We start from the raw sequence: 21,787 nt of genomic DNA, 5'->3' as shown, positions 1-21,787 counted from the left end.
CTCACATAACACAACAAGTCAAACTGCTAATTAGAACCGTGGCATATCCAAAATATAGCTTTCAGTCAAACAATCATTTGACTGAATTGTTTCATCATTTTGTAATTATTATTTGTGTGGTGATAGCACCCAAAATGTGCTAGGTGTTTTTATAGAAATAGGCTCTTCCTTGAAGAGCTGAAGAAGCCAGACACTGATAAAAGGTGGGATTATAGTTGCATAGTAAATCACTAAGCTCTGTGTTTGATCCAAATAAGTCTCTCAGCTTGTAAGAAATATATTTCCTTGGTAATCAGTATTTATGTAGAGCCCCGTTCTAATAAAACTGTCACTGTGACTCAGATTTTATCCAACAGGGTTACAGCGGTCTGCCCCAAAAATATATAAGTATGTCAATGTAGCTGGCTCAACTTTCTTTGGAGCAAAATTGCAGCTTTATTTTTCTTGTCAAGGAAAGTTTAGTTCAGAGGTGGTAAGCTTTTCAGTATTTTTCTCTTGTATATTATGCCAAACTCTGAGATTGGTTCAGGGTCCAGACAAATACAGTAGGAGCTTTCTTTCCTATCGGATCATTTACTTTACAGGGAATTTTAAGGATTCTGTCTTTACCGTGTACATGTGAGGAATCCAGAAAATACCTGGTATGGTAGTAGTAAAGCCTTTCTGCCTTTATCAACCATCTGATTGCTTGCAAAATGTGGGTTTTCTTTATAAAGTGGAAGGATTTTGGTGATCATCTTCTTGAAGGTATTAGAATTGTAACTTTCACTTTTTTCTTGTAAACACAAAATAGTTGAATTATGTATACACAGAGGATTTTCTAGAATTTCAGTTACTTGCAATCTTGTTCCTTTTAAATTGGTAACAGTAAAAAGTCAGATAAAGCATCCTCTTTTCTAGATTTTTAAGACTACCAGAAAACAATTCCATTGGTCATTCTTCCATATATTCTTTCTTCCATATTGTGCATTCCTAGAGTTTTAATGCAACAAGGGAAGATTCTGATCATCTAGTCTGACACAACAGAGGCCATAGAATTCAACCCCAGGCCCTAGCAAGTCTAAAGCTAGCCCTGGTGACCCTATTAAAATGGGATCATGACCCACTTTTGGGTTATGACCCACAGTTTGAGAACCATTGCCTTAGACTATTTCAGTGAATTTCACTGTAATATCTTGGACGCGAGAGAATGGGCACTTAGTAGTTTACTTAATCTGCTAAAGATCCGATTCTGTGCCTCCTCAGCGATGGGCGCTTGAGACTTAGTGTAAGGGGGAAAAGATGAATTAAAGGATATTATCTTTTTAAATAAGGAGCCACTTGTATTTTAAAATGTATAAACGACTACTACTAAAGTTTAATTCTGTGCACAGACAAAGCAAGTGACCATACAGCTGTGCTTCGCACATTAGGGAGGATACATATAAAATTTCAGTCGTCTGCACATACAGGTTATGGAGGAAGACATGCCATAATTACATACAAAGGAAAGCAAAATAAATTTAAAAAGAATATACAGCTAACAATCTGTGTCTTTGAAAACATCATGTGATGTTATGATATACTTAGGACATGTGACTAATGAAATTTGTTATATATGACAACTGAATTAGACATACTCAGCCTGTTTTGACAATTTCTTTCTTTTGCAGAAGTCCAGGAAAGGTGAACTTACGAAATCAAAATCTCTCATCCATCCAAAGGAGCAGTAAATGAGGCCCTTTTCTAGAAGGGGCAATGTCCAAAATAACACGTTACCTTATCAATGATGGTGTGTAATGAAGGTGTGTAGGAAGTCCTGGCAGACTTCCACTCTAAGGTTACACAGTATATGAGCAGCAATAAAGATAAGTGTTTCAAACTTGCTTTGGTGTCAGTCTGAAGTTATTATTCTGTAGCTTGAATGAGAAGAGAAGCTAGGAACGTGAGGGCAACTTTATCACAAATTGTGTCAGATACTCTTACAATGATTGACTGCTAATAATCAGGATAGGACCCAGGGCACATGCAAGAAATGTGCAAGTGAGGCTTTTGGGTGACTGATTTTGGTCAGAAGAGCCCAGTTTAGCTAGAGTGAGTGAAAACCCCTTTTGTGTTGTTAAAACATCATTCAGCTTCCCCATAGAATTTAGCTGCAGTGAGGCTAACCTGTACTTATTGGGAAATGTTTCTCCCCTTTCTCTTTTACATTGTGAAAATGTTTTGAACCAATTTACATGTAACCATGGAGGCCCAGTTGCTGTCCAGTTCAGACATATCACAATATAAAAGCTTCTGTTAATCTGTGGGTGCTTGTTTAATGGGTGGTGTACTGAGTATATTCTAATTTTGCCATAAATATTCCTTCAGGACTAACCTGTATGGAATTTTATTCTTTATCATTGTGAGTATTCAGCAATTTGAACTTCCTGCCTGGCTGCAAAGGAAGAAAACAGCCTGTGGATTGTCAGCGTACTGCTGAGGTTTTATGGTACTCATCTGAGTGGTTCCTCTGTTCTCAGTCACCAAAAATAGTTAGATCTTTAACTCTCAGATTCCTGGATATCATTGTTCTTGATTATAAGTGTAGAAGGGAGCTTAACAAGAGGTTTTCCCCTTCCAATATTTAAAAAAAGGACGGCAAGACACTGTCAAAGATGGATCAATTAAAAACTTTGACTATTATGCCTGTGATCCTCTGTATTCGATTGTAAAAATTACAGTTTGAAAACATCTGGATTCTTTTCTTTAAAAAAAGGTTTATAAAATATAAATCAACGTGTCGGATGGTCAGTACCATCTGTGTTTAAGGTGAAAACGAACCAATCCTCAGGAAAACATTTATAACACAGTTATTAGAATATCTGCACCTCTGAAGGCATACTCACAATCAATAGTGGAGGTGCTATAGGAGTAGGCAGAATTATATTTGTTACAAATATCTGGGCGTAGGCACTCCTATGCAACTAAAGGGATTTCCATCCAGTTGTGTGTGTAACGTTATATCACATCAATTATGACGTAATGCTTAGTTGTTACACATTGACAGCTTTAAGTAAGAAAACTATTTTGAAATAGGATTTTAATCTGATAATGTTCCTTAAAATATACATCAAAAATACTGTGTATAATACATATTTACATCTTCAAAGTATATTACAAAGATAACTAATCCTCATAAATATTCCTGCAGGATAAGTAGGTATCACTATTTTACAGATGAAGAAACTGAGGCAGAGAGATCATGGTTCTTCCAAGCCAGTGAGACAGCCAGCATCAAAGCTAGAATTAGATAGATTTGTGCTTAGACCACAAATCTATATGCATCATGGCCAAAGGAAGGCTACTGCAGGTATATTACTTGGCTGAGCTTGCTTGTTATGGCCCTTACCCTCTCTGTGTTCAAGTCCCTCCTGAAGATACATCTCTGGCAAGATGCTTATGGAAAAATTGATGGCTGACCATGATAAGCTTGAGGGGTAGTTTGGAAAAAGTTTAATATAAATTTATTTATATATAATATATTTGCCCATAACTATGTATCCTATACAGCTTCTACACTGTTTGTCTGCCTTTGTATCGTAAGCTCCTCAGAGCAGGGATTGTGCCCTTTTCTATTTGTAAAGTGCCAGCATATTGTGGCTGCTACCACAAACAGTCGTATTTGTGTTTATAGCCTCAGTCTTAAAATCATACTAATACAGGTTTTTTTCAGTGAATTCACTTATTTAAACAGTAGAGAATGGGCAGGGTGTGTTTACTATAAAATGACATAATATACACTCAAAGCACTTAAACACATTTTATTTTCCCCAAAATAATTAATCTTGTTCACATTAATCTTCCCACTTTTGTTTTCTAGGGATTCTCTGGATTCCAAATGAAATCTTGACGATCTCTCATTTTTCTTGCTTTCAGGAACAGCTGATGCCTTATGGCAAATCTTGAAAAACAATTCAATTTAAAAACAATTATGCTACAAAGCTTGGGGCCGAGTCTGCTGCCTCTGCATCATCCCAGCCCCTGCCAAGTTGGGTTAGGCAACTGAAGTTGGATTTTTCTCGCTTGGGAGATGTACATCTTCTGAAAGCAGTTCAAAAAGTTTTGTAATTTCAGTTAGACATACAGTTAGTGCTGGCTAATAAATTGATATAAATAGTGGGGAAAAATAACTGAAGTAAAATATATTCATAATTTTCAAGTCGCTTGAGCATTTAATGGTCTGAAAATAGTAGTGGTCATATGGCACATTACAGCTTAAATAAAGCAAACCATATTTATGGTGAGCACACTTTTTTTTTTCTAGCGCAGGAACGATCAAGCAGGGTTGGCAACTTTCAGACCTATGCTTTAGCTCCTTCCATTAAAACATACTACTACTTCTGTCAGTATGTAATAAAAAACTCTCCATAAATGGTAGTGGATTCTTCAGCTTTTAAAACTCAGCTCTGTTGGCTACTGAAGAGAAGTGTACTCTTTCACATTAAACTAATTGGTTAAGTGTCAAGATGCTGGTGTTAGTGCCTACATGCTGGATGCTTTAAAAACACTGAGAACAGCCATGCCTGTGGATTTAATTGTTGTTCTTCTTCAGACTCCAGTGAGACTTCTTGCTTCCCACTTGTAGGTGTGTTTAGTCCATATCTCTTATCAGTCCTCTGCTCCCTATCTTACTCCGTATGAATGATCAGTCCCAAGTAGGGAGTGCTCTTGTGATTAGTGCTCTACTTTTTCTCTGGATCCTGTTGTTGTGGTTCCCAATATTTTGTGTCCACTTCTTAGTAGGTGTCTTGTTAAGTTGCTCAAGCCCTGGCCATAGTACAAGTCACTACATTTGGATAGCCTAATTATGTCCCTCAACCAGTCATCATGTAGGGATTTGCTTTCCGTTCCATTTTGGGTTAATGGGTAACTTCTAGATAAAATTGCAGTATGCCAAAAACATTTTCAAAGACTAGTTTTGGTTTTCTTTTCTTTTCAGTATTTAAGCAAATGACTACATCAAGAAATGGTTCCCGAACTTACTGTAGTCTCCCTTGTGATGGACTGGTGAATCCTCTTTAACTTCTCCCTGTTATATGGTTGCCATGTGCTTTTCTTTCATGACCTCTTCTTTCCTTTTCAACTTTTTCATTCCCATCTTTCCTCTTCTTTACCTTCTATTATTTTATTGATTTTTGTAGCTCCCCTCCAATTTTTGCCCACTCAAAAAAGAAAATAAACACTGCTTGGGGCAGGTGGTCTTCACTCTTGGTTGTGAGGGATCAGCACACATGCTGTCATGGCTGATTGAATGTTACAAAAGAAGATGTGCGAAGGTGTGACCTCTGGGATTCTTTCTGAGCTTGCAGAACTCTGGGTGTGTGCTGTTTATAAAGAGCTTCTCATTAATTTACTCATGGCATTGTGTTAACAGTTGAATTTAGTGACTCTAAGGAGTACTTGTGGCACCTTAGAGACTAACCAATTTATTTCAGCATAAGCTTTCGTGAGCTACAGCTCACTTCATCCGATGAAGGTGCCACAAGTACTCCTTTTCTTTTTGCGAATACAGACTAACACGGCTGTTACTCTGCAACCTGTCATTAGTGACTCTAGATCATGACATTTTATTTAAATCTACAGTTTGTGCAGGTTTCTTCTTCTCTCAGTGCTGTAGCAGAAGGCTAGTAGAACTCTGAAAGGGGGAGACTTTTCAAAGAAGTGAATGGCAGTTAGATGCCTAATTGCCATTTGTGTCTTAAAATCTCCTTTTATTTTAATCCTTGAGGGCAGCAGTAGAGCACAAGTAAGAATCCTTCATGATATCTCTAAGGAAGCAGATTTCAGAGTAACAGCCATGTTAGTCTGTATTTGCAAAAAGAAAAGGAGTACTTGTGGCACCTTAGAGACTAACCAATTTATTTCAGCATAAGCTTTCGTGAGCTACAGCTCACTTCATCGGATGCAGAATTTCAGGCAAATAATTCTTCCTTCCCTGCCCTATTATTCCTTTCTGGTGAAATGCATATCTCCTCCTACCCCCAAACTAATGTGTTGATCCCCTGGGTGGGGGAAAATAGCTGTAAATTAAAAATAAAAAATGAACTTCTCAATCCTTGTGATGGACTGGGTTGAGAAGTTTCTATATAGATGTTTTACTTAGTGATTGATTATTACTTCCACTAACACGGCTGTTACTCTGAATACTTCCACTAGGTGTCACTATTTTACTTGTCTATAACAAATACCTCCTCAATCCTTGCAGAAGGCAGCTACATAGAAGTTTAATTAATAGCATAATTCATTTTGTTTTTTAAGGCAATGTAGGACTTTATTCTCTCCTCCCACACCAAACTTATTGTTAAATGAGTAATGTAAGGGGTGGAATATTAAGTATAACTGGATATTGATGTTGACTAATTGTGTAATATACAATGATTTACTGAGAACCCATTGCTTTGTTCAGAGAGAGAACATGTTAGCAATATTAATGCCTTTCAGGTGTGAGGAAACATTGTTGATATGAGTAAATAGGAATCAATTTGAAATCAGCCTCATACTTTCCTTTTTTTATGTGACTGCATTTAAACACTATTTCTCAGTAAATCTGTGCAACCACATTGTCAGCTTACAATAGCATATAGTGTTTTATCTTGTTCACCTAAAATATCACTGTGACTTAGTTATGACATGGTTGGGAACTAATTTTCATTGATTGCTTCATATCAGTTTACTATATATCAGTATGTCTTGTAAGTCTTTAAGTTCTGATTCCAGGTGGTAGTGGTGGTGATTGTTTAAATTTATCCTTAAAAAGGAGGCTATCACGATTGACGGGATTCAGTCCTAAACCCAGTGTACCCCTGAGTAACATTTACTATTATAACTTATCCCCCTGATAAAATATCAGGTCTGTAAACAGAGTGCTGCAACAGACTTAACATTCTACCTCAAAGATGGTCAAAAAACAAACATTACTAAGTGTGTATGATACAAATGTGCACACTATACCATCCTTGTACTTTACTGATATCTCTTATAAGTCAGTAAAGGATTGAAATTGACATGACTTTTACTCTCTGAAGTCCCTCAAGTGACAGGAAATTTGTTAATTTCATTCTTTTGTCATCTCAAAAGTCCCAAGCCCAAATTCTCTTTATCTTTCCTGTAAAAGATCATGCCAGGATGTACTGTGTGGTTAGTTCAAACTAATCACATGGTACTAGCTTATGAAAAGAGATGTATTTAAACAAACTACTGATCTAGAAGTGCAGTATGTGTGGGAAATGAATAATACTGTCATCATACTTAACCAGTGTGTAAAAGCTAGCTGCTGCTTCTGAACCTATTGGAAAGACTGTATAGAAACAGCAGGAAGGACAGCATTAAAAAGCATAATAATTAAGACACTCTATTCAACTCAGGAATTAGAATCTCTGTATGAGATGTAGAAAGCAAGTGTTTTATCTTGGCAACATTCATCAGCTGTGTGAAATCAAAACCACATCTGAATTTTCATTGATTTAAATTTTCATATGTTGACATCAGAAAGACATGAGTCTGAAGTGACCCTAAGAATTCCTACAGGATCAACTGCCAAAATATCTGACCCATCTAAATTCAGGTGATGGAAGTTCAACCTTCCCATACCTCTATCTTATAGAAATCAATAGCAATTCAGTCTTGGTTGTGTTGAGGCAGAGCTTATTCCAAGCCATCTAAGATTGAATTTCACTCAAACAATTAGGCAGCAGGGAGACTTTCATAACAGGCTCTGGTGTAAAGGATAAGTAAATTTTGAGAACTGTATGTGTATCAGTGGAAGTCCAATTGTAGTAACTGCTGATAGACACCATAGGGTAGAACATACAGATAACACAATGAATTAGGCCCAAAATAGAACTTTGAGGGTTTTCATCATTGTAATGCAGTGGTCTCCAACCTTTTTTGTACAAGATCACTTTCTGAATTTAAGATCAACCCAGGATCTGCCCTGCCCCACTCACTCCGTTTCTCCCCCTTCCTCCGTTGCTCACTGTCCCTCACCCTCACTCACTTTCACCAGGCTGGGGCAGGGGGTTGGTGTGTGGGAGGGGGCTCTGGGCTGAGCCTGGGGCAGGGGCTTGGGGTGCAGGAGGGGGTGAGGGCTCTGGGAGGGCATTTGGTGCAGGAGGGGGCTCTGGGCTGGTGCAGAGTGTTGGGGTGCAGAAGAGGGTGAGGGATATGGGCTCTGGGAGGGAGTTTGGGTGCAGGAGGGAGTGACGGGTCTGGGAGAGAGTTTGGGTGCAGGAGGGGGCTCTGGGCTGGGGAAGAATATTGGGGTTTGGGAGTGGATGAGAGGTGCAAGCTCTGTCCGGGAAGCACTTAACGCAGGCGGCTCCTGGTCGGCAGCACAGTGGGGCTTAGGGAGGATGTATGTTAGTCAAACCTTTATCTGCTCATAAACTCATCCAGATTCTTTGTTCTTTAATTAGAAAGGCATATGTGACTGGTTAGAGAGGTCTGTAGATGGATTAAATACTGGAAGAGCATTTTACAGGCTGGGTTTTATTTCATAACTTTTTTTAAGTTTGCCTTCTTCTCAAAAATTAAACCAACATTTGTTCCCAGGGAAAAAAATCAATACGATCAAGGTTAAAGAAAAAGATCCATTTATAAAGTGGTCTGAGCTTTTAAAAAATCTATCCTTTTAGTTGTGTGTGGCATTTTTTCCACAGGGTATTTGTGTTTGTTTTACCCTAAGGATAGAAGGGTGAGTGTAAACGTTGATGTAATTTTTTTTAACACTGGTTGTAGAAGGGAAAAACGGTGAAAAACAAATGCTGGGGATTAAAACATGCAGGAACTTTAAATTGCATAATACTGACTTTGTGATTATTCATAGTTTCCAAGGCCAGAAGGGACCACTGTGATCGTCTAGACTGACTTCTTGTAAACACAGGCCACAGAACCCCCGCAAAATAATATCTAGAGCAGATCTTTTAGAAAAAAATTAAATCTTGATTTAAAAAATTGCCAGTGATAGAGAATCCATCACAATCATTGGTAAATTATTCCAGTAGTTAATTACCCTCTGTGACAAAGTTCCTCCTCTACCTTGGTGGGTCTTGCGCTTATTGGCAGATTTGCTCACCTTGGAGCTTCACGGCAGCCCTCAGCTTGGCCGTTCTTCTGAACCCACAGTCCAGGTCGACGACTCCTGTGTCTGACCTGGAGTTGGGAGGTTTGGGGGGAACCCGGGCCCGCCCTCTACTCCGGGTTCCAGCCCAGGGCCCTGTGGAATGCGGCTGTCTAGAGTGCCTCCGGGAACAGCTGTGCAACAGCTACAATTCCCTGGGCTGCTTCCCCATGGCCTTCTCCCAACACCTTCTTTATCCTCACCATAGGACCTTCTTCCTGGTGTCTGATAATGCTTGTACACTCTCAGCTCCTAGTGCCTCTTGCTCCCAACTGCTCACACGCACACCACAAACTGAAGTGAGCGCCTTTTTAAAACCCAGGTGCCCTGATTAGCCTACCTTAATTGATTCTAGCAGCTTCTTGATTGGCTGCAGGTGTTCTAATCAGCCGGTCTTAATTGTCTCCAGAAGGTTCCTGATTGTTCTGGAACCTACCCTGTTACCTTACCCAGGGAAAAGGGACCTACTTAACCTGGGGCTAATATATCTGCCTTCTGTTACTCTCCTGTAGCCATCTGGCCTGACCCAATCGCACCTCACAATTAAAAACTTATGCCTTATTTCCAGTCTAAATTTGTCTAGCTACAACTTCCAGCTACTGGATTCTGTTATACCTTAGGTCTGCTAGATTGACGAGCCCATTATTAAATATTTGTTCCCTGTGTAGGTACTTATAAACTGTGACTAAGTTACCTCTTACCCCGTCAGCAGCTCTCAGTCATGGCAGTAGTGGCTGCATTCCTTCTAAGATCAGGAGTGTAGGTTTATCCCTATTTAGATGACTGGCTTGTCAAAGGCTGGTCTAAATAGCAAGTGCATAGCATTGCCCTGATCCAATCAATGATCTGGGAAAGTTAATCAACACACAAAAATATCCTCTCTTTCCAGTCCAGAGGATAGAGTTTATAGGGGCTGCACTGGAATCATCTCAAGCCAGGGCCTTTCTTCCATGTTCCAGGCAATTCGATCAATTGTCATAGGTCTGCTGGTCACAACAGCACCAAACTGTTTGAGGCTTCTGGGTCACATGGCCTCTTGCACCTATGTGGTTCACTACGTCAGACTGTGGCTCAGAACTCTGTTGGGCTGGCTGGCATCTGTTTACCCACCAAGCTGCCATCAATTGGACTCTGTGGTAAGAATGCCCTCCCATGTTCTCAAATCCCTAGATAGGCATTCCATTTGTCCACCCACAACCAGCTTTCATGCTAGGGCCAGATGCTTCGGTCCTTGGATGGGGAGCCCATTTTAGTTCTCTGCTGGGTCTCTGGTCTTCAGAGAACTTAGCTTTACACATCAGTGCCAGAGAACTGAAAGCTGTGCCAAGTATTTCTATTGCAGATCAGGGGAAGCAGGCTGTTAGTCTTCACAGACAACTTAACAGCAATGTTTTACCCCAACAAGCAGCGGGGAGCCCACTCTTCCCCACTCTGTCACAAAGAAGCCCAACTCAGGGAGCTCTGTATTGCCAGCTCAGTAGATCTAGAAGCTTCTTATGTGTGGGGTGTACAGAATGACTTAGCAGGCCACCTGAGCAGATGGTTTGAATCACCACAAGTGGTTTCTTCACCAGTTGTAGCCAGATACATCTTCTAGTTGTGGGTTTTTCACCAAGTAGAGCTATTTGTGACAAAGTCCAACAGAATGTGTCAGCAGTTCTGCTCCCTATGGGGCCACAGCTCCTCCAGAGCCATTTCAATAATAAGAGACATGAATGCTAAATGCTATTAAAAGTAGTTTATGAATTATAAATTGCTATCTCACTTCTTCAAACTTGTTTATGTAGCTGTGTAGCTAGAACTTTTTCCTTGCATTGCCACTTTACAGTATCTAAATAATTTGAGGCAGCCCAATAATTTGTGAAAGTAAAGACGTCATATAAACTGATTCAGTAGTTTTTTGTTTTATATATACCCCCTTGACCTTGTATTCTGTACTTATCTTGTGAAACAAGCATGTTTTAGGAGGTACTTCTGGGGGAGGTGGCATCTTTTGGATTAGACTTACAGGTGCAATCCTGATCACTCGCAATAATTAAGGTCTCATGGCAATTTTTATATGTAATTGTAATGACCCTGAGGGATGTAAACCTCAGTGTCCTGGCTCAATATTGATTGGGTAACTTCATTCCACCTACCCTACTTTCTTGGCTTTGGTTTCAATTGGATATGGTAGTTTTCTTCCCTTCCTGTTTCAAATTGTTGTCTTGCTGTGCACTGTATGTTGTTGCTGTATTTCAACGGGGGGTGGAATGACTGACGTGTGTATGGTGTGCATGAAAAATTGCGACTAAAATAATTGGTGTAATTTTGAATGAAATGCACTATATGAATGGAAGGTGTTTGTTTAAAAAATAAAACCCAAATGAAAACTTGCTTCTTTTTTATTTGATTGTTTACTCCTCCATCTCTTTCAATGATAAATAGTGATCGGAGAAAGGAAGCTACTTGGAAGTGACAAAAGAGAAGGATCAATGCCTAATGAAGACTATAAGCTGTAGCTCACGAAAGCTTATGCTCAAATAAATTTGTTAGTCTCTAAGGTGCCACAAGTACTCCTTTTCTTTTTATAAGTTGAAGGAGTGGCTACAGTTTTGTGTATGGTTGTAGATCCAGTGCCATGTGGGAAAGGAAGTGAATGATGGCAAAGTTGAAAGGATCATTAACATGGCGGTTGAAGTCATCAAGAATTAAGATGGAGGATTGGGAAGAGAGGAAAAGGAGGACCAGGAATCCAAGCTAAAGAGGAAGTAGGATGAGGAGACAGGGGAAAGTTAGTCAGCAGATGGTATAAACCTCAAGGGGAAGGAGGGAAAAGAGTTAGAAATGGGAGAGCAGGAAGCCAGTGCTTCTGATATTGAGAGCATGATGAATGGGAATATTGCTTCTGTTGCTGCCTTCTCCTTTGAGTGGCTGCCATGTAGGGGGAAAGCCAGTAAGAGGAAAGATGGAGGAAGTGAGAGAGAGCAACATCACAGGTTGTGTCTGCTTGCTAAAGAATAAAGCAGGAGCCCCAAAGGGAACAGGAAAATAAAAGGAACTTGAGCAACTCCAGACTGCACTAAAGAGAGACAGAGGGGTTACTCCTGGGGGAATTCTGTGTCTAAAAATTCTGTGCACAATATTTTAAAATTCTTCAAAATTCTGCATATTTTATTTGTCAAAATAACACACTATAATCATGCTAGTTTCAATTATTTTGATAATTTATTTCAAAATACCTGTCAGCAAATATGTCTGTAATAATACAGACAACAAAAAAGATTCAAGATGCAGCCCCGAGTCTGAAACTGTACTCAACCAGCAGAGCAGGGTGAGTGCAGGGCCTCCCACCCCAATCTGCATGGGAAGCAGACCCACCCACCCAGGTGAATAAACTGAAATAACACAAAAATCAAAAATACCACAAAAAATATTTAACAAAAGAATTTCATGAGGATCTCCTCAAAATAATCAAATATAAAATGTAAAAATGATCTCAAGACTATTAAAGAAAATAAAATGAAGTAAAATAATCTGTATTATCAGTGAAGCTTTATAGTGGAGGCCTCATAAGTAGATTTTCACTGTGATCAGAGTATGGTTCAGAAAATGTTGTTCAAATGGCCAAAGTTCATTGTCCATTATCTCTAAGTCACTTTGAGTAAATTAATGGTCAAAACTGGTGCACAAAGTTTACAATCCAAGAAAAAATTTCCTCTATGCCTGTTTCCCTCAGAAGATAAACTCTATGGAAGCCAATCTCAGTGCTTGGTAAAAGAAAAGCAAAGACTTTGAGGCAAATGCAGTCTTGTTAAATGAGCACCAAGCTAGGAACCAGGAACTCCAGGGTTCTCTCTGGGGACACTCACTTGCTGTGTGACCTTGGGCAGGAGGTCACTTAAGCTTTCTGTGTTCTTGTTTCCCAGTATTTAAAATGGACAATGATATTTCTGTACCTCTGCAGAATGCTGTGCGGTCTTTTAGGGGACAATGTTAAAGCCCATTGAGCATATTAACTTTTTTAACTTTTTTATAGTGCTAAGGATACTTAGCATTGTGAGTCCAGGAAATCGGACTTCCTTATACTCGTACCTTTAACTAATTAAGACTGTTTGTTTTTAATTGAGGGAATGGGACAAAAAGAGAGCATAAAGGGAATAGGAGACTGAGAGCAAAATGTCCAAACGCAGGTGGCTACGTGTACTGATTCCCACCCGCTGTGTGTGATGGGGGTTGTGGGTGCCCAACACCTTGGAAAGCTGACATTGGACCACTTCCTAGTGCCCCTTAAGTTGCGTTTTGAGGCAGGGGAGTGAGTTCTCAGCTTGAAGGGCTCCCTGGCCGTTAGCCCATGCGAAGGTGGAGGCAGACAGTGGCCAAGCTGTTCCACAGCCTCTCAGAGACCCACACTGTCCCTGGGGGAGAAGGAATCATACACCCAGCTGCCTGGTGCCCTCAGGAAAGCGGCCTGAGGAGCACAGCTTGCGCCCAATCACCGTGTTGGATGTGCCCTGGTGCCCATTTCCTCTGCCTGACAGTGTCCCCCTGAGGAGGGGGAGCCAAGCCGCAGGGCACAGCTCCTCTCCCCTGCCAGCCAGATTCCCCTCCTCACCGGATGTCTTTTGTGCCCATGGGAGCCTCCAGCACAGCTGGGATGAGCCTGAGCAACAGCAGCCACAGCTGCCGCCTCCAAGCTCTTGGGTGCCCACCACCTCCATGTCTCGTGCCTGGCACTGGCAATGCTGTCCCACACCTGCATCCTCTTCCTCACTCTTCAGCAGTGCCAACTCCATCCTTCTATGGGGGGCGGGGAGAGCAGTAGCAAATTCTGCATGAAAAAATAAAAATACAAAAATAAAATTCTGTGGGGAACATTAACTTTGTGCGAATTCTGCATTGTGTAATGGCGCAGAATTCAATGGAGAAAGGGGGAGGAATAAGAGCAAGAGGGAGAAAGGAGGAAAGTGAAAAGGCCAGTGTAGAGTTGGAGCAGATATTGCCAGAGGTGAGGGAAAAGAGCGCAAGAGGAAGAGCTGGAATGTGGTGTTAGACTTGGGGAGGGAAGGCATGACTCAGTTAATATGAAAGAAGAGTAAAGGTTGTAGAGTAAACTGGAGCAGGAGAGGGGTGGGGAGGGAAATGATATAGTGATATGGAGAGTTAGGATGAATCGGTGAAGAAGAGTGATAAGATGAGAAAAGTAAGCATTGAGAAGGACGGCCGAAGCTGTTGAAGAAGGCAATCAATGTGGCTATTTAGTGGACAGTAGTTAGTAATCATTTATTTATTTTAATGAATGTAACATTATATGCTTTATATGTATAAATTCTTCAGAATGTCAAAGGAATGTTTTGGAATTTCTAAAGAAAAGTGTTTTATTTAGAGTTGTTCACATTGTAAAAATGGACTTCAGAAAGTTATCCTGAGTAGGTTTGATGCAAGTTTCAGGCTAAGTTCTGTTACCTTTATTGGATCACTAGTAGTCGTTATACAGGAAAGTTGTTCCACGTTTGCAGGACTGGGGCCATTAACCTTCCAGTTTAAATAAGTTTTGTAAATAAACTTAAAAAAAAAAAAAAGGAAGCTGTTGCTTACCAATGATAGCCCTAACCATCATGTATTCAGCTGGTTTATTTGTGTGTGTTCATAAATGTCATTGTTTTTCTACTTTGAGGGTACTTTTGATGTCCTCTGCTGTCTTGAAATATTATTTAAAAGCACAAACACAATGAAAGATATGAAATAAAAATATGCATAAGGACAAGAGTCATAATGTTTAAAGCTATAAGCTTGTCTGAATTACCATATTTTAATGGAAATTGCATTGTGTTGTTGCATATGGAATACAATATTTAAGCAACATGGGAGGGAGAAGTGTTTTTCTCTCTTGTGCTTTTACATTCCTTATTTTATATTAAAATAATAACCCATAATTAGGGGAAAAAGTTCTGCATGCAATGTAGAAAATAAAGAACTATTCAATGTTAATCCTAATCATTTGCATTAGTATTTCTCCTGAGCTCTCTTCACAGTAGATTTCCTATAACATTTATTTGTCTCACATATGTGTTCACTCCCCATGATTAAGACACCATCACTCAGTAAGCACTAGTACTTTGAAAGTAGTGTACATCTGCTTAATTATCTAGCTACACAAGCAACCGTTCTGTTCCCTCTTACCTCTTAGTTATTCAGTCTCATTTTTTACAGCTGCAGGGAGTCTACTGAAATATTTTCCTTTTTTTGCCCCTATAAATTATACTTTTTAAAAAACACAATTTCACTGAACTGAGATATTCTCTGTTTGTTATTAGACCTTATTAGACCCTAGCCGATTGTGCAATATCATCAAATAAGCGTCAAGATAGAAACCCTAATTATATTTATAACTTTCTTATGCTCCATACTAATTCTTTAATAGAAAAAACAGTGTTTTCATCTTTCTTTAACTGTAGATTTGATCTGTAGTTCTGAGAATTGATCTTTGTATCAGAAGGATAGTGACAGATCGGTCATTATATCAGTCCAATAACAGAGAAAGTAAATGGATATCAGTATGTGATTTTATACTTTAAGGATGATTACTTGAATGTTGTTGCATTTGTGAGAGAGAATTATCTATTGCTTTATATTACTGATTGAGCCACATATTGTATGTCTAACGTAAAGCGTTTTTTAAAACAACAATTTGAGATTCCCACCTCATGGTCATAACAGGAGCTTAATTATGCCTCTTGTGAGGCTGAGGCAAGATGCACTCCCAGCAGCAGCCGTTGGAGACCCAGTACCTTTTAAAGTTGTGCTGCTTCTTGGGTGGTGTGGGGAGCATCCTGTGTTATACCCCTATAACAGACATAGCCACTGCTTTTCCTTGAGCTGCCATACTGCTTTCTTGTGTCTCACCCAGTTTCTGGGACCACTTACACTGCTGGCGGAACTAGCTAGTACACCTCCGTATGCTTTCCAGTGTTGGAATTTGGATTGTGTTGAACCCTGATTTGGGTCCTTTTAGCCATCTCCCCTTTCTAGCATCCCCCTGCAGGAAGAGGCATAATTTAGCCTTCTGACACTAACCTTTAAAAATGACAAGTGAAAGCATTATAACAATGAACTGGAAAGGCTCTTTATCTGTCAAGACTTGAGGTTTCTGTTTGCCTTGCAACAGTTGACAACACCACAAATGTGTAAATGTAGAAAGGAAGTTGTGTTTTTGTTGTGGCTCTGTACTGCAGTAGTGGAAGTGCAAGTGTGGACAGGGCTCCCAGCATTTAAGCACCCTGCTGAGAGCAGGCCTACACAACATGGTACTTAAAACCTGCGTTGTCTATTCTAGATTTCTTTACCATGTGGGGAGCTGAACTGACGATAGCAACAGTGGAAAATTTTAGGAAAAGTCTCTTATTGTAGATGAGGCCTTCTTTTAGGTACTAGCGATGTCCTTAAAAGTTGCAGGGGAAATGCAGAGCATTGAACTCAGGTATTAGCAGAGAAGAGACATACATTTGAAAAACAAACGGTTTCATCTATCTATTTTGCAACCTTTAAGTGCTTGGAAGTATCCTGGTGATGATTTGGGATCCTCTACAGCGCTTATTATTTCTTCTGTAAAAAGGTTTCAGTGATGGTGGTTGCTAAGCTTTTATTTTGTGGTTGTGCCTAAGGCCAGTCAGATTGGGTGATACGAATTGTATTATGCTGGGTGTTCTGCAAACATTTAGTAAATGGGAGCAACCCCACTGGACCGTCCCCTTTCTTCAGGCTGCGGCACAGCAGGCAAACCTGCCCCAATTTTGCCTTTCAGTATTCCCAGTAAATCCAATGTAGGCTCTCTTGATTAAATAATACCCCACTCCCCCTTGGGGCTGGTTTATTACCAAAACACAGTTCATTGAATCCCCAGCAAAATCTCAGATGTATTCCATGTCCCACACACAGTCCAAGCAGTCATTGCAATTCAAGACATCTTGTCCCTGGATGCCCCACATACCATGCACCGGCACCTTCGGCCATGCCCAGACTCTGTCAATCCTCTCCTGTTCTTGTACCAGGACAGCGACCATAGGTCTTCTAACAAGAGTGCAACCTTGCTCTTCCCAGGAGGAACCCCACAGCTGCTCTGCTGGGAGAGCATCTTTACCAGGGGAGCATCCGTCACTCCCCATGGGCTTCTCATGATTTCTCTGGGTCCAGAGCTCCAGCCCTGGAGATGTCAGTGAGTAAGCCCCTCCAATGGTTCCCCTACCTTCAGCTCTCTCTGGCCCTTGGTTCCAGCTCTCTGACTTAAAGCTAGCAGGCAACTCCCTCTGCTGCTCCTCCCATCTTCAGCCTCCTCCCCTCTCTGGTTTGGGATGTCAGTGTGAAAGCCCCTCTTGCTGCTCTCCTTGCTTTCAGCCTTTCCCCAGGAAACACCTTCTGGCTCTGGCAGTTCTCATCTGCCCTTCCTGACTCTGATTCACTGTCTCTGATTCTCCCTTTTTCTTTATAGCATCAGGTGCTTCCCAACCCTCTTACTTGGGCAAGTGGAAGCACCTGTTCTGGCAGAGGAGAGCTAGATCTACTTCATTTATGAGGCCAGCAACCCTGCAACACAGTCCCTGTTCCAAAGACCTTAAATTCATATTTAAATTCACATCTACTTTGATTCCATGTAAACAGTATTGATTCACAAGCTGTTATGTTGCTGCTTCTGTTTCAGGTAATGGGCCCCATCATGACCGCTGCTGTGTCTACAATGAAAGCAACTTGGTAGATGGAGTTTACTGCCTGCCAATAGGACACTGGATCGAAGTCTCTGGACACACTGATGAGATGAAGCACACAACTGACTTCTATTTTAATATTGCTGGCCATCAAGCCATTCACTATTCCAGGTAAAAAAGAAACAATGGAATTCTCAAGGGCTCGTTCAATCCAGGCAGCTAAAGAGGAAATCTGTACTGAAAGGATGGATAGAGACTTAGACCATATGGTGGCAAATGGGAATTTGTGTGGAACAGAAAGTAACGACCCATTCACATACACAGAGAAACAACTCAGAAGGCTAAATTTACAGTCCCTCAGTAAAGCTTAATGCAAATTAACTGCCCCATAGCAGGTAAAAATCAGATATGTCTGCATAATGGAGAGATTTTGAGTTCAAGCCTACTTTCATTGAAGTCAGTGGCAAACTTCCACAGAGTGAGAGTACTGATCAGTAATTTAAGGTTAAAAACTTTACAGAGCTGTCCAAAACTAAGCATAACAAATCCAGAAAACTCACAGTTAAGGTTATACTTAAAAGAAACCCAAATACGTTAAGTATGAGAATGCACAATTAAGGCACCCAAACAACCTTAACGTTGCAATGTAGTGATGCCGAGCAAATGAAAGGAGAAGCAATTTCATTGCAAAGACTTGTGTGCATTTCAGGTGGCATCCTGTTAGCTACGACAAATGGTCACCCCTCCCCCACAAAGTGTGAGGGTCCACTGTGCCAGAGCACAAGCTACCTTTGTGGATTTGCTGCAAGGAATTCCTCTCTTAGAGATCTGCAGGTGGCCACATGGGGCTCTGTAGGTATTTTTACTAAGCATTACCCCCTTATGCAAGCTTCAGCCAGAGGTTTCCTTTGGAACAGCGGGTCTGTGATCTGTGATGCAGCATAGTTCTTCACACCTTCCTCCTCGATGTGATACTGTTTGTGAGTCACACACAGTGAATGCTCATAGGGACCTGCACTTGAAGAAGAAAGAAAGGTTTCTTACTTTATAGTATCTGGAGTTCTTCAAGATGTGTGGTCCCTATATGTATTCCATGACTCGCCCTCCTTCCTCTCTGCTTTGGAACCTTACTATAATCCACAATACAGTAAGAACCGGAGAGGCAGGCAGGCAGGCCGTGCCGCCTCTTTTGTCCTCAGTTTGGAGCATGAGCGGGCACAGGCATAGACCAGCGGACACTGCTAGTGAAAAATCTTTCAGTCTCAGGCACATGGAGCACACCCATAGTGAGTGCTGAGCGGGACCACACATCTCAAAGAACTCCAGTTACTTGAGGTGAGTAACCTTTCTTCATGAAAAAATGTTCTTATTCAGAATATCTGCTCCTTGTTTATCTTTGACGTCTGTTGGTTTAATCTGATGGGGAAACATATTTTTACCACTCTGTGAACTAGTAAAGCTATGGAAGAGCGAACACGGTTCTGTAAAGCCTCTGACAACATCCAGAAATTTTCAGCTGAGCTGTGATTGCAATATTTTTACTAATGGTGATAACTGGAGAGGCAGAAAAAACATAACCTGATTTTTAATGTCAGGTTGAATTTGGGGAAAAAGTGAATGTTTGATTTTTAAATGAGCAGATGAGATAGGGAAGTCACTGAGCAAGACTAGTCATGGAACCCCACCATTATTTGGCAGGGGCAGGCAGGGTTTTATGGGCATTATATGTACTTTAAATACCATGGAGTTATTTCAGTCAGTGTAGAATATAAGTGAAGGTTCTGTCCAGTTAAAATATTAAACAAGTAACAACATAGTCGTGGTTATTTGGAAGTGTCATGCAAATAAAATCTTTTCAATTTAAAGAATAATATGTACTACTACTAATACCACTAAAGTTACCTGTTGTAAATATCAATGAACTTTTTTTATTTCAAAATGTTCTTGAAAAGGAATTGTTCAATACTTCTCTCTTTCAGGGCTGGTTCCCTCCCACAGCCAAAGGCAGCAGCCCTACTACACTATAATGAAACATCACCAGGCCCATCATGGACTTGGGCTGCCGCTGGAGGGAGCCGAGCCAGTGACACGGCAGAGAGCGTAGGGAAGGGGCTCTGGGACCCCAAAAGTTATGGTGGCCGCACATGTGGCTGCATTGTGGTGACCATCTGCGGCTACCATGGCCACACTTGAGAATCACTGCTGTAGAGCAACAGCATCAATAACAGGACTAAGAAATAATGAGCTACAGAGCAAAAGAGTCACCCCTTCCACTGCAAGTAAAAAAAAACATAAAAATCCAAGACCCAGGTTCTCATTAAAAATAAGGAACAAGATTGGGGTAGTTGTAAAAGGTCACTAAGGACCTGCTCCTTCCCCATTTAAGTTAATAGGTGCTTTGCTAGTGATTTTAAGGGAGCAAGAATGGGATATGACTGATACAAAAAAAGCCAATAATTTTAGCGAATCATTTATAAATTAAATTCAAAAAAGTAATTTAAACCATATTTGTGATACAAAAATCATCCAGAGCCAGGACATTTGAAGTGAAGGCTTGATGAAATTTGAGCTTTATCTAATTATTGTGAGCCACAATCTTAAACTTGTTTACATCTGTTCTCTTGTTTACTTAACAATAGAAATAACCTTTAGAGAATAGTTTAAAAAGTCACTTTATTTATGTGTGCCGTGTATATCTGTGTTTGGTGTCATATCAATTTGTCTCCTGCATCTGGAGATGTATGATGACATTACTGATATCTGCTGTCAGGGAGAGAGATTAAATGCAGGAGATAGTTTTTAAACAATTTATAACGTAGTTATTTTAAAAAATAAGTGTGTGTGTGCATGAGAGGAATGAGAAAGATGACCACATTATGGGAACAGAACCTTATCTGTATATGCTGGGCTTATTTATTTAAATGTCTTTAAAATCGTGCCTATCCCCAGCTATGGTACATGAACAAAATTTTGTTCCAAACACATACAAATCAAAACTCACCAATGAAAGACCTTCCCTAACCTACCCAAATTGAAACTCTCCTTTCTCATTAACTTCCCACTGTCAGCCTTTTCCCACAGAGCCTAGGGGCTTGTCTTCAACATCAGTTAGTTCACAGCAAGCTGGGGTGTGAATCTGCCCCCAGCTAGCCTGCAACAATCTAACCATTCATGTGGCCCCTGCTGACATGCATTAATAATCTGCTACTGTCCTTTGATCTAGACCTGTGTCGAAGAGGACTAGATCAAAGTGCTCTAAATCTCCCTCCTCATTAACTTCCCGCAGCCCCCCCCCCCCCCAAGGCCTAGCTAAATAGATAGGCATTGCAGTGTGGCTTGAAGGTAAGCAAATTCAGACTGGGGGAGAGAGAAAACAAGTTTCAGAGACAAGGGATCCCCTCACTGAGAACACCTTGTCCTCAACTTCCTCAGGTGTAAACCTGAGGACTGCTAGCTCAGATAACTCAGCTGATTTCAACTTCTGTGGTATTGCACAAGCAGTCTAACAGTTTCTAAGATAAGCAAGGCCCAACCTTTTTATAGATTCAAACCAGCCCCTTGAATTGCAACCAGAAATGTATGGGAAGCCAGTGCAGGTCAAGGGGCATAGGTGTAATATGCTGCCTGAGGGAAGTACTGTTGAAGAAGCAGGGAGCTGTATTCTGTACTTTCTGACATTTCTGACTGGTCTTCAAGTGTTGTTCCTTGGAGAACACATTGCAAAAAGCCTTGGAGTTGACAAAAGATATGGGGAAGGGGGGTGTGGGGGTGGGTGGGGAGTCTCCATCTAGAAAAACAAGTCATAAATGGAAAAGGGCACTGTTGGCTACTGCCCCTTCCCACCAGTCCCTGATATTGGTTAGACATTGGGACAACCAGTCAACTTCAACATCTGGATCTGATTAACTAGAAAGGTCAGTCAGAGGAGGTTGCTCAAGAGCAATGGAGGAAACTCTTTTGGCGTTTA

At 40.7% G+C, this 21,787-nt stretch overlaps 1 protein-coding gene across 2 annotated transcripts in view; it reads left to right on the top strand.

The window, feature by feature from the left end:
• The window catches only part of EPM2A (EPM2A glucan phosphatase, laforin), a 50,711-nt gene that overhangs the window by 1,365 nt on the left and 27,559 nt on the right, over positions 1-21,787 (top strand). For both annotated transcript variants that reach the window (XM_073337536.1, XM_073337537.1), the window contains exon 2: positions 17,817-17,991. In XM_073337536.1, coding sequence (XP_073193637.1) covers positions 17,817-17,991 — 175 coding nt within the window. The remainder of the gene's footprint in view (positions 1-17,816; positions 17,992-21,787) is intronic.

Source organism: Lepidochelys kempii, chromosome 3 (genome assembly GCF_965140265.1).
Source record: "Lepidochelys kempii isolate rLepKem1 chromosome 3, rLepKem1.hap2, whole genome shotgun sequence".
NCBI lineage: Eukaryota > Metazoa > Chordata > Testudines > Cheloniidae > Lepidochelys > Lepidochelys kempii.
Note: the sequence above shows the minus strand (reverse complement) of the source record. Positions and strands in the feature narration are given on the sequence as shown.